Genomic DNA, 13,270 nt, shown 5'->3' with positions numbered 1-13,270 from the left:
AATAGCTTACAAATTTATGAAGGAGTCTAAAATATTTGAACATAATAAGAAAACTTACTGTGTGATTCTGAAGCATGAACTTCACGGCATCTATTTTCACAAGTTTTTTTAAGAGAATATAAGTAAAAGACGTTAAGGAAAGTCTCCCTTAAAGTATTATGCTGAGATTTGAATATTGCTGTAAACTTAACTTGCATAATTATGAATGATACAATTGCTAACTGAAAGTATTAAAATACACATCTCTTAAAAATATGGTGTTTCTGAAAAAATATATAGCTTAGAAAAAGTATTACAAACATTAACAGTGATTATCTATTGTTAACCAAAGCAATTACTTTTCATGTCACATATTTTAGTCGCAAAAGAGCCAATGAATTAAACAATATTTAGAATTAAACTAAAAGTTTTCGACAATAAATGGTGCTGGTTTTCCAGATAGTACCATGTGGCCAGGATGGTGGAGGAAATACTGCTGTTTTGTAGTGGCAGCTGGTCAATAGGATTTGCCCTCACTGAGAGAGGTTGCCAATGGGCAATCAAATTGGCTAGCTAGGGGCCTTAAATAGGACCACAATGGGCAGAAAGGAATTCCCTTACTTTTACTTCTCCTTTCTTTAATTCTTCTTCACTCCTAAGTGTGACATTGAAGGAACTCCCTAGCTCTTCAGGGTTTTTGTTTTGTTTTGTTTTACCTTTAAGGGTAGTGGAAGGAGTGTACTGGGCAAGGTAGACCCGCTACTGGTCATTAGACACCAGCCTTACTGAGTATAAAGACTCTCCTTTTGATTGCAAGGGAGATGAAGTTCCCAGGGTATGTGGGTGTGGAAGATGTGCAACTTCAGATAATCTTGCCTTAGGGGGAAAAAAAGACAAAAAATAAGATGCAAGAGAACTCTCCTGACTTGTCACACACAAAAAGGTAACCTCTGAACTCTGAAAGGTGAGACTCCTGCAGGATGGCATCTTCAGAGAAGCATTTGGTTCACAGACAGAAAGAGAAAGTTACAGGATATAAAACTATCCTTCAATGCTTCTGGATTTTGAATACTTTTATTGCTCCTCCCCCCCAAAGACAATAACCTATAATTATATGCAACATTTAAAAAACCCCCCCAGGAATTACAACATTTCGCTAGTTTTCTTAAAATCAGTTGTCAACCAGCAAAGAAGATGCTAACTAAGCTAAGAATCTGATCTTAGAAATGCTGAGGCATCTCAGTCTCTGCTGAAGTAAATGGCACTCAAATGCTTCTCAACACACTGCAGAATCAAGCCAGCCCTTGGTTTGGTTAGCCAGAAAAGACAGTAAGTCAAATAAGACATCTGGCATATCTTAGGTATATATCCTATTATGATTCTTCAGCAAACAGACAAGTGAAAACTGACAGTATCTTAAAAAAAAAGAAAAAGAAAAAAAAAGGTAAAACCCCCACAACTCTACCATTAGTAGGAATCTCTCCCATTCATGCTGTTAATGAACACTAAGTCATGTTTTGCCAGTGGAATATTTATGGGAGCAATAAAATGGATCATTCTCAAGATGAATCCAGTACATTTAAGATGTATTTACTGTGAAACTGTGTATGCAGAACTGTTTTACAAACCAAGGGAAAAAAAAAGACTTTTTAAAATCATGCCAAAACCTATGCCAACTTTGCTGTCTTTAATTACACTCTAAAGTAATAAATATTAAAGAATGAAACCTGTTGCAGGTTATCAACTACTAAAAAAAGAAAAGTTTCGTTCATATCATTGACCTAAAGGGCCAAATGCTGACAAAGAGCCTCTACATTTGCTTGTGCATGTTTATGCATATACATCTCTACCTCAATATAATGCTGTCCTCGGGAGCCAAAAAATCTTACCGCGTTATAGGTGAAACCGTGTTATATCAAACTTGCTTTGATCTGCCGGAGTGCGCAGCTCCACCCCCCCGGAGCACTGCTTTACCGTGTTATATCAGAATTCATGTTATATCGGGTCGCTTTATATCGGGGTAGAGGTGTATATGAAAATTTTATTTCAAAGACAGCTAAGGGTGTTGGGAGCCTACAGATCTCAGCCACAATCATTTATGCAAAATCTTCACAAAACAATGCAAATCCTGTTTGCCATTGGCTCTTGAGGTCACATGGTTGACAGAAGTGGTTTCAAAATGTGTATCCAAGAAAACAGTTTCACCCTTTAAAAACTGCAAAGAAAAAACATATTTCCATGACATGTTTTTCCAACAGAAGCCCTCATTATATGACGAAATACAGATACCTGCAATGTTTTACTAGTTATTTAAACTTTTAGAAAACATGCAGGATTGTGGAAGTAATCTTACTTACAAGACCACAACCTCACAGTTCAGAATTGCTTAGTGTAGTACTTTTTTTTGGTTTTCACTTTAAGCCAATTCTACAAATTTCTAAGTGCAATGTCACACTCAGGGGAACGTGTTTACAATAACAGCACTTTCCGTTTTCTGGGAACTTAAGTCCCATCTATGCTAATTTCTAACATAACAGGGGACTCACCTGCAACATTTCAGTCTTCAAAGTTAAAACATGGTTCTGTCTTACAATACATATGGATCTGAATAAGGTTCAGGAATCATACTACAGCCTCTGACTTCTTCAGAGTTGTATCTTGGTTCAATGTAAGACAAAACTGTGTTTAAACTGCCATGTTTGTCATTGGGTATCCCAACCTGATAGAAAGTACATAGCATATGGGATCTTAAGCCTTCAGCCTGGTGCCACAGCATACAACTAAATTGTGAAGTTATGTCATAGCTCAATAGTGTGTTATTACTTACATTGCCTAACACTATGGGTGTTCTTTCCATCCATGACTAAAACCCATAGTTAATATTAAGAATGCTCAGGCCTTTACCCAGTATTCTATTTTCTTGCACTAAAACACAGGTTTAAATGCTGAGCATGAAGACAGAAGTATGAGGTTTAGAAAGACCTGAAAATATTTAAAGGATGTTAATAAAATACAAGAGGCCAGATGTTCAGTGTACATCAGAGCAGGGGGAGCAGATGGCTCTCTAAGGGTTGAGCTTTGGCCTGGCAAATATACCCTGCCTCAAAAACATCCCCTGTGTTGGTACTAATCCCTTGAGGATTCCTCCATTAAGGGAATCCATTGCTGCCCATTTAGGGCAGTCCTCCACCTGCTTTGGTGCTGAGAATCTGGCCCCAAGTTTATCCCACATAGTGGGATTTTTTTTTCGTTTTTCTTTTAAAAAAATGTAGGAAATCCCTTTAAAAAACGAAACTAAACAAAAGTTAAAGTTGCAAAACTAAATTAAAGAAGCACGCAAAAGTCAGGAAGTGACAAGTTAACCCTTTCCCCAATTCAGTGCATGTGTATTATGATACAATCTTCAGCTGCATGATCACATACAATTTTGCCCCCACAGGATCTTTTTCCACAACATTTCTCCATTCCCCTACAGTTGTACTATGTACTCTGAATGAGGCTGGTGTCTGTAATATGGCATTTGGATGGTGTGCAGTAAATGAAATATGGGACCACACACTGTACCTTGAGGATAAAAAGAAATACTGAACCGCTGTCTCATTCACTGAGCACTGGTCATCTCCTGCACTGAATGAGGTAGGGACCGGGTGGACAAAAAATAGCAAGAGATAATATATTTCAAGTCTGTTGTAACACATACACACAAGTGGGCAGTTGAGATTGCACATTGTTATTTCCTGACTTGAGTGCTTCAATTTGCAACCTTTATGTTCTTATGATGTAAGGTTTTTGTAGGAATGATTAATTTGAACTTCAAACTGATCAAACTATTTTTTAAAGTTATAATCCAATTCCTTAAAAGGCTGTGGATGGGGAATGCTCCTTTTGGCAAACCTGCTAACCTGATTTAAAGGAAATAGTTAGCACATTTATTTTTGTTAACCTACAGTACTTGGTTAAGAGCTATTTGTTTTCATATTGCAAAGCTATATAATTTCTCCTGCTCATAAGAGAGATCTTTAAAAATAAATGTTGATAAAGCAGACTTTTTGACAGACTGAGTATTTTGCAGCCAGTTGCTTTACAAAATAACAACACAATTATAATTATTTTGTTATGGAAAATGTATGATGATAAAGTTAATTATTAGGAAGAACTAAACATGCATGAGGGAGCACTACGATGGCACTGACATAAAGGAACCACTAATGTATTCCATTATGTAAATGAATTCAAAGATATTTCATGAATGATCAGCTAGAAGGGACATAATGATTTATAATTCAAATAACTGAGCTTTAAAATCAAATTGGGCTAATATATTTCTGAATATGCAAACCTGGAATCATTGTTAAAATAATGTAAAACACGACACCAGTACAAATCATTTGTTGCCTTTTGTTGTTTTAAAAATGTCATTTTTTTCCTTTTTGATGTTATGTAGAGTGCTTATTAGCATTAAGATTTTTCTTTTTAACTAAGAGAATCTTTAGAAATAATGACTTTTATGCATAATAAAAAGATAAGTACCAAATTTCTATGAACATTTAGAGACTGACTAGATATGTAGAGATTAATTTTCTACTAAGAAAATTATATGCACATGAATGACAAATACTGGCCAAGAACTGAAATTATTTCTTTTTAACCTTTCAACCCAATCAAGATGTACCCTATATCATATGCTGAAAGTGGAGCCACTGGATCTGGTCTCTTAAAAATATAATGTTTCTTCCAAAGTCCTTTTAAATCATTATTTAAAAAAAAAAAAAAAAAAAAAAGAGAGAGAGAAAAAAAAACCTAACACAGTGTGAAAAGGCCAAAGTTTGCAATGCCAGGAAGTACTTATAAACCACTTCATAGGTTTAGAAATAAAAAGTACTTCAGCATTATTATAAAAAAAAAACCCTATTGGTGAAGTTTTTTATAGGAAAAAAAATACATATCTTTAAAAGCCAAAATGACCAGTGAAATTGGGTTGTACATCATTTTCCAGCAAAAAGGAAAAACAGCCTCGACAGGTGTAATTTATCATTTTTCTGATTTAATACCAAAGAAATATATTAAAATAATAAAAAGAATCCTGAAATCCTCAAAATTTGTAGTGATAAATAGCCCTCCCTGTCTTTATTGCATTATGCCTACTAACAGAAATATTGCATGGTGGATTTTGCCAGACAAGGACGATTATTTTCCAATAAAAAGTTGCATATTAAATTCCAGCACAAAAGTGGGTGTCTAATACTTTTGAAATCTTTTATGGTTTGCCAAGGAACACAATTCTAAACTTAACTAATACAAACACATCACAGTGAAGTGAACCAGCATTAAAGCTATCTGTCCTACCCCACCCAGCTAAACCAGAGAAGCTACTGTTCTTAGAATGTTTGCTTAAATATATTTTGATGTTTATGGTTTTAGTTCATCTTCCTTCTTATTGATTTTAAAATGTGTTTTATTGTGAAGTCTCATTTACATATCAGTATATTTTGAAAGGTATCACTACTTCTGGATACTTTCATATGGCACAGCTTTAAAGCTCTGCTTTTATCAGGGATCCTAGCAACACTTAATAAATTACTTAAGGAAAACTCTCCTTACAAATCTGCTCTTCAGGACACTTAATTATATACCCCTGTTTAAGCTCCCAGATCATGGTAATATTGTATCCAAATCACATACAGCAAACTTATCTACTTTACTCAAAGTACTATCTGAAAATTGTTAAACCATCAACATATTCCTTGGTCACCTTACAGCCTTAAAACAAGTATCCGTTGTGTCAGTAACTGCAGACTGTTCCCCATTTTTTAGGGCTGGGATGGTGAGGCAGGTCTCAAATACATTCCTGCACATTAAATGCTAAGAGACTGACACCAATTCCTAGGGTGGTGGTGGTGGTGGTGGTTGGGAAGTAGAGCTGCCTTCTAATTCTTAGTCATGTAATATCAAACATATAACTGGCCCATTGCTGTTAACAGTAATATAATGGTGACTATTTCAGCTTATATACATAAACGAGCAACAAAACAAGTAAGTATTTTGAATTAGGTGGAATATTTTAAACTTCTTGGTTAACTTAATGTATTGAATACAACCAGACACAGTAGAGGGAAAGCGAATCCATTTACTCTTGTACATTCTTATTCATGCATTGCAATAATCAATCCCCTTTTTGTTTTTGTTAAATACCTTAGTGATGTTTAGATTTCACCTGTGCCCCATTATATCTGGTGGTGGTAACAGTAGATATACATATATTTTACATCTCCCATGTTGGCTGATTAATAATACTTGTAGTAAGTGTGAGAAAATATACACTGCATAATTTTAGCTAAATGAAATGCACTTATTCAATCTGCAAAACAATAAGCAGCATTTAATACAAGGAAATATATTAATATTCTGCTGTGATGACTAGAATTCTAAGGAGAAAATAAAATGATTCAAGGCTGCACTTTCTAGCCTCATTTCCTTTCTGACTGTCTATAACATTAATCTCTTCACCTGAAACTGAAAGAAAAGCAGTTTTTATTTTAAATATATCGAAGGACTTCCCTTACTGAACATTTCTATCAGTTCTGAAAATTTTTGTTTTCCATTTCCAATTATCTTGATATATCAAAAATTACTACGTTCTAATTTTCTTTGAAAATTGATCTTCTTGTCTGACTTTTTGGAAATTCAAAGAGTAAACATATCAAACTCTCTTTTATGATGTATTACTTAAGTAGCAGCCTCAAAAAGTTTGTGTCAAAGCAAAATCTAACCCAGGACTCAGGTGAACTGATAACAAAAATTCAAGATCATGGTGTTGCAAATACAAACAATGAAGGCCCTGGTTCTACAAGGTATTTAAGCCCATGACTGACTTTATGGATGTAAGTAGTCACATGGATTTTACTAGGATTACTCATGCGCTTAAAGTCAGGTATGATGGGTTTAAGTACCTCAGTTGAATCAGAGCCAAAATGGGTCCAGCCTTGCTCTCTTTAGAGTCAATGACATTCTTGTCTTCTGGAGGATGTCATAAATGAGACTAATGATGTTAATGAATTAGTCATATGGATAATCTTGTGTTGAGAATCAGAATGGGGAAACACAAAATAACTTAAAATGTGCTATGCATATAAAAAGGCCAAACCAAACTAATATTTTTAATATTAATATTCTCACTGGTGTTAAAACAATTTACTATAAAATGGAAAATGGCTTGCAAATATTAATTTTTACTAAATTATTTTCATTGACTAGGACCCGCGATGTACAATAAAAAGGATATCCAACAGAAAGATCATTTAGAAACTGAAGAGTTCTTGAAATCACAGGCTCGCATCTTCCCCAACATTTAAGGTTTGTAACACTAGAATAATTAAAAAAAAAAAAAAAAAGGAGAGAGAGTTTATAATAAATAATGTTTCCCCCTTTGTGAGAAGGGTGTGGGTAAGTATATACACACACACAAAAAATGCTAGTGTACTATTGTACAAATACATCCTTCTGGTAGATACTGTTCTTTTTATGTTCACGAGATGGGAAACATTACAAAAAATAAGTTAATTCAATACTTTTTATTCTTGAACCAGTAATTTCAACATTTTATAAACCTACAACCAATTTAGCATTAAATAATCTATTTTTACCACTTCCCTATCAGTTGCTCTGCCACCATTTTTCATGGTAAGACGACCTTCCCCTTATCCATCTTATATATTTATATGGCCCCTAATAATGTAGTATCTGAGGACTTCATAATTGTGGTAGGGAAATGCCATTATCCCCATTTTACATATAGGAAACTGAGGCAAAGAGAGACTAAGCAACACGCCAAAGATCAGAGAGGAAATCTGTAGTGGAAAAGGGAATTGAACCTGGGCCTCCTAAGGCTAGCACCTTAAACTTAGTCCAACCTTCTCTCCTAAGCAGCATTGTTACAAAAATCCAAAACACCCTAATGAGAGTATATATTGGTATAGATCTAATATTGGATTTGAAAACAATACAACACAAAAGGGTTTAGATGTTCTCTTTCAGTACCTGAAAACAAACACAATACCAAAGTATTAACCAATACCTCTTAGGCCAAATTATGGCTGGCCTTGGGTGGATGCGCTTAGTAGAGATACTTAGTAAAGCCCTTAGCACCTCACTCTCCCAGCACACCCAGGCATGTACCTCCAGATGCTATCACTTAAGATGGCTCCCCAGTTCTGGCTTGTAAGAAACATAAATTTACCTCTCAATGTTTGTAAACTGCTTGGAAAGAACAAAGTGTTGAGAAAGAGTGTGTTGTCTAAGAAAATATACAGTAGATACTCTAATGCTGGATTCATTTGCAGAAATTAAAAGAAAACATCAGAGCCCTTCTGAAATGTATCTGTTTCAAATTCAGTGACATATCAGTACCCATTGTATACCCTTATAGTTTGCAATGCAAAGTGTGTAAGTAGGTGGTGTTACTTCAATTTTGGGGATGGCGAACCTGAAGTAGAGAAGTTAAGTGCCTTAAATCAGCATAGTTTTGCCACACACACACACACACACACACACACACACACGCAGGGTAAAGGTGAAGTCTTTTCTCATGGGGGTATGTGTGTATGTGTTTGTTTTTTTGTGCATGCATGTAGTTTTGGACAAGTTCCAAACATAATTATTTGCTAATTTCTACGCTAACACTGCAAAAAACAAAGCTTCTCATCTTAAATGCACGAATAAGCATTGACTCATTTAATAAAAACCACTATGAACAAACATAATGGCTCATATTGTCTTAAAGAAACAGCCTATCCTAGCAAGTCTAGAATTTACAGTTTATCCCTATTGTAGGGAGTTCTCAAAATGTTTCTGCTATACGAAATCCTAACAGATATATATTGTAGAAAGCAATAAAATCAATTTGGATTATCCAGATCCAACATCAATACCAAAATCATAAAAGGCAATTCTCAAAAAAGGGCAGAAATCTATTCTAAACTTCAGCATCCAAAGTTTGAACATTTAAAGAGAAAAGAAGCAAAACAGACCATTTTAGAAAAGCTGTCCCATTCTTGTTTGACTTTTCCTTTTCTTCTAATGTTTCTTCCCAGTTTGGCCTATTCTTTTTGCTCCATATGCTGCTGCATTTGGATGATGAAAAGTACGAATGGTGCGTATAAAAGGTTGGCGACATATTGGTGAAGTCCTGACAATTTCCATTTCTGTTTTTGGTGTATCAACACCACACAACAGGAATGATGGACAATATTAAATGTAATTTAATATACTACATATTATGCCATAACAGCTCACAAGAAAAATCTGTACAATCTGAACAGAAATATAACTATATAATATTCAAGAAGTCAAGCATTTGAGTCCAAGTGCTGGTGTCCTTTTCTCTGTCTCTTAAGTGACTAATTGATAAAGATACTAAGTGAAAGAGCATTAAAGCAACTGAGCAGGAAACTTCAAATGTATGACAGAAAGTAAAAAATTACATTTAACAGGATTCCAATCAGAATCTCAAGTCTACAGAAACTTACATAACAGACTAACAGAGATCACATTTTTAAAAGCAAATATACATAATGTGGCAACAAAGAAATGACAGAATATTTCCATATTTGGTATACGAAAACCAAAATAATGGGCTGTAATTGTTCTCAAAAAATGAAACAGTGTCACTAACATTGTTCCAGTATTTATAAACTGGAAAAGAGACAACATCCAAATGGCAAGGTTTATAGTTATTCTGGTAACACAAATATATAGTATTAGTACCAGTATTAGATCCAGAATAACCAAACTCAGGCCTCTGAGACTGTACCAGAGAAGAGGAACTTCAGACTGCCTGTAAGCCCTACTACCTGTGAGCACTACTTTAATGATATTTTGTCTAAGGTAAAAACTGCTTCATTTTGTGGTCAGATCATCATATCAAAGATTATGCTTTTCTTAATGTAGTACCTTTGAAACTATTTGCCTTATTATTTTTAAGCTGAATATTTAAAAAAACCTGAATACCTCCCCCCTCCCAACTTCTCCTTCTCTTACCTCGAATCCTAAGCAAAAACAAGTTACTCCCATATTTTATATATAAACATAGGTAAACATACAAACATCTTAATTAAGACTATTCTGACTAGTGAACACTTACTGTCAAAGTTTGCATAATTAGGGATATCATATTAATGAAGACGGGTAATGATGGATGTAAACGTGTCTTTCCACTCAATCTTTCTGAACTATTCAACAATTTTCTACTGCCTTTCCTTCCTTTGATCATTCTCACCATGTCTTCTTAATAAGTGAATCCAGAACTTTAAACCCACACTGCTGTTAGAGCTGTCCATGGTGCTGACTGCATGATGAGCTTACAGAAAAAAGTACTATAGTAAACTCTGGAGGTTACTACTTCATTGGGAATGGGATGGGAACTCTAGGGAAGGGAGCAAATGAGACAATTATGAAGAATCAGGAAAGGAATGTACCATAGTGTACAGTGAATGTGGGAAAGGGGAGACTGAAGGACTGAGGCATAGGTGTGAGCAGGAAGAGAGTTGCAAGTCTACTTGGGTCACAAGGTGGTGGTTGCCTCCTCAAGTTATCATTGCATGCATACCTGTTATAATACTATAAGCTTTGTATTACTGTTTGCTACCTTAAATGAAGAAGAGGAGGGTGGAAACCTGTATAAGTATTTCAAAAACGGAGATGATGTGCAAATAAAATCATGATTTTGAAAGGCTATATATGCATATTGTGACATTTATTTTTATGTGGATCTGAAGGATAGACAAACACTCGAAACGTTGAAGAAGGTTAACTATGGATGACATGAACCAAATTTCAAAATAGCTGAACAACCCAAGTCACATAGTATAGGGATATTCTTAGTGACCAATTAAGATTATTTTGGTCACTTTTATACAATATGAGTTTTAAAATTCAAAGAGACAAAACCACAATTTAATATTTTAGTCTGAAAATTTCAAATATTGGATTCTCAATTCCCATTCAAATGAATGAAAATTGGGCATCCAAACCACCTAAAAGTCTTTGGAAATCTCAGCCATAGTGTGCTATATGTGTTTTAGTAACAAGGAGGAAATGGGCAATATGCTAGCAACAGAGCTCTATATACTCATGCTTTAATTATTTTTTGCAGGTTATCATCTTTTACAGTTCAGAACTCCTTGTGGCACATGGACATTGAGTGAATATAACTCTTCACTAGAGCTGGGTAAATGCAAATAGTTAAAAGAACTCAAAATACCTTCACAAATAAAATATTTGAGTTGTAGTTTGCTATGATTCATGGGGTCATATTGGCTATTCACAAGCAAACAGGCAATTGCTGGGTATTTGGGAACATGTTCACAAATCCTGAATTTTCCATGAATATTTGGTGCTTAGATAGTATGAAGACAAGCACCCTAGGGAAAAAAAATATATATGTGTACATGTACCCCGGATAGATAATTACTGGATTCATCCATTCATTCACAGGAGATGTTTGTTATTAGTTATTCACTCGGCTCATTTCAGTTATCCTATCAGGGAGCAGAAACAATACTATGTGACTCTGATAACCAATCATGTAAAACAAATACCAGATAATATGAACAAACATTTTGTGACTCCAAAGACTAATAATTAATTATCACAACTATGTGACAAATTTAAACAACGTAATATTTGCAGAGATCAGGATGGGTTCACAAACAACATGCTAAACAAATTAATGTTTGAAATGAAGAATTTGACAAACTTTAATTCTTTTTTCATAACCCAGTGACCAATCACAACTGAATATGCCCAAGTCTAACTCTAAATAAAAGCTGAAGAGTAGTTGAGTTTACATAGCTGTGTCACAAGAGTACATAAATCTATGAGTTTAGCCGTGATATAAGACACATAAAGCCAGAAGAACTTATTTTGAGACTAGGGCCCAGATTTTTAAAGTTATTTAGGTGTTGCTGCATTCAGCATTGCAATGCCTAATAGATTTAGGAGCCTACGTCTCTACAAGCCTAAATCTCATTGGGATTTTGGCTCATAAGTGTCTAAATCTCTCTTGAAAATGAGACTTAGGCAATGTAACACTGAGCACAGCACTGCCCAAATCTGGGCCTTAGTGTTTTTCAAATGAAGATCAACTTTCTTGAGCACTGGTGAAGCTAAGCAAGGACAGTGGAAACTAAAAGGGCTTCCTTGTGAAATCCAAGATTCACTGGATCCAAGATGGGACAGCTATAAGATTATGGCTGATAATAGATACTTTCACTGCATGAGTGGCCACATGGGTGTATAAAAACCTGCCCCTTAGAAAGTGATGTCCAGAATTTCAAAAGGAGGTTGGTAAATTACTTCCAATGGAAGGATAATGGAAGATCTACAATTAGCAATATGAATTGATAGAATTAACTGAAACGATTATCAGAATTTAGACAACCTAATTGTGGTGACCAACCTCAGAAAATACTTCAATTCTTTGAGGAATGGCTACTCAAGACAACTTCTAACACATGAATTGAATATGGCTGAGATCACTTGGCAAACAATAGCTAGCTCATATCACCAGTGCTACTGGCAGGTATCAGATACATGTAAAACAGCTTTTTCACTATTAACGTGATTGAAGAATTGATCAATTGATATTGCTGACCAGTTCTGCATCATGAAGTTCATGCTAAAGCAATCAAAAGGAGAAATTTAAGACTATATGAATGAAGATGACCCAATGTTGATATTAAGACCAGATGCGGTTAAGATAGTTTAGTAGAAAATGTGTTAAAAACCAAGATAAGAGAAATGTGGTTCACTTCAGTCACAACTAAGGTCACATCAGACTTGAAGGAATGCTGCACATGGCAACCAGACATTAAGTTTGTCATAAGAACCAGCAAGCTACTACAAGAGGAGGTGCAAGACCCCTAATTAGTGGAATACAAAAATTCATTAATGTCATGAAGGATCACCACTTGTTTGACCATTGCATATCAAACCATTATATTTGTGTTCCCTATGTTCCTCCCACAGTATTTAAGTATAGAATATTTTCTTCACACACTTTAAGTGTCTTGACAACTTCTTTCAAGACTCTAGTACTATAGACAAACTGCTATTTCATGATTAGATGAAAAAGTAGTTAACATGATCTCAAGGGTATTCAATAGTTCTAATGTTAGATTGCAACGGTGAAGTATTACTTCAACATTACGAATGTATTTCTCCCCCTTTCTGATATGAAAGACAGTGTTTGCCATTAAAGAGGAAGCATTATCCCTCTGAATAGCAAATAAGGGTG

The 13,270-nt window shown here is 35.0% G+C and overlaps 1 protein-coding gene across 2 annotated transcripts in view; it reads right to left on the bottom strand.

The window, feature by feature from the left end:
- Window positions 1–13,270, bottom strand: part of RANBP17 (RAN binding protein 17) — a 270,043-nt gene that overhangs the window by 98,414 nt on the left and 158,359 nt on the right. For both annotated transcript variants that reach the window (XR_008445943.1, XM_054037886.1), the window contains exons 16-17: window positions 7,262–7,342; window positions 59–122 (exon numbers count right to left, since the gene is read on the bottom strand). Coding sequence is in view for 1 of the 2 variants with exons in the window: in XM_054037886.1 (XP_053893861.1) it covers window positions 59–122; window positions 7,262–7,342 (145 nt within the window). In the remaining variant the exon portion in view is untranslated. The remainder of the gene's footprint in view (window positions 1–58; window positions 123–7,261; window positions 7,343–13,270) is intronic.

Source organism: Malaclemys terrapin, chromosome 8, assembly GCF_027887155.1.
Source record: "Malaclemys terrapin pileata isolate rMalTer1 chromosome 8, rMalTer1.hap1, whole genome shotgun sequence".
NCBI lineage: Eukaryota > Metazoa > Chordata > Testudines > Emydidae > Malaclemys > Malaclemys terrapin.
Note: the sequence above shows the minus strand (reverse complement) of the source record. Positions and strands in the feature narration are given on the sequence as shown.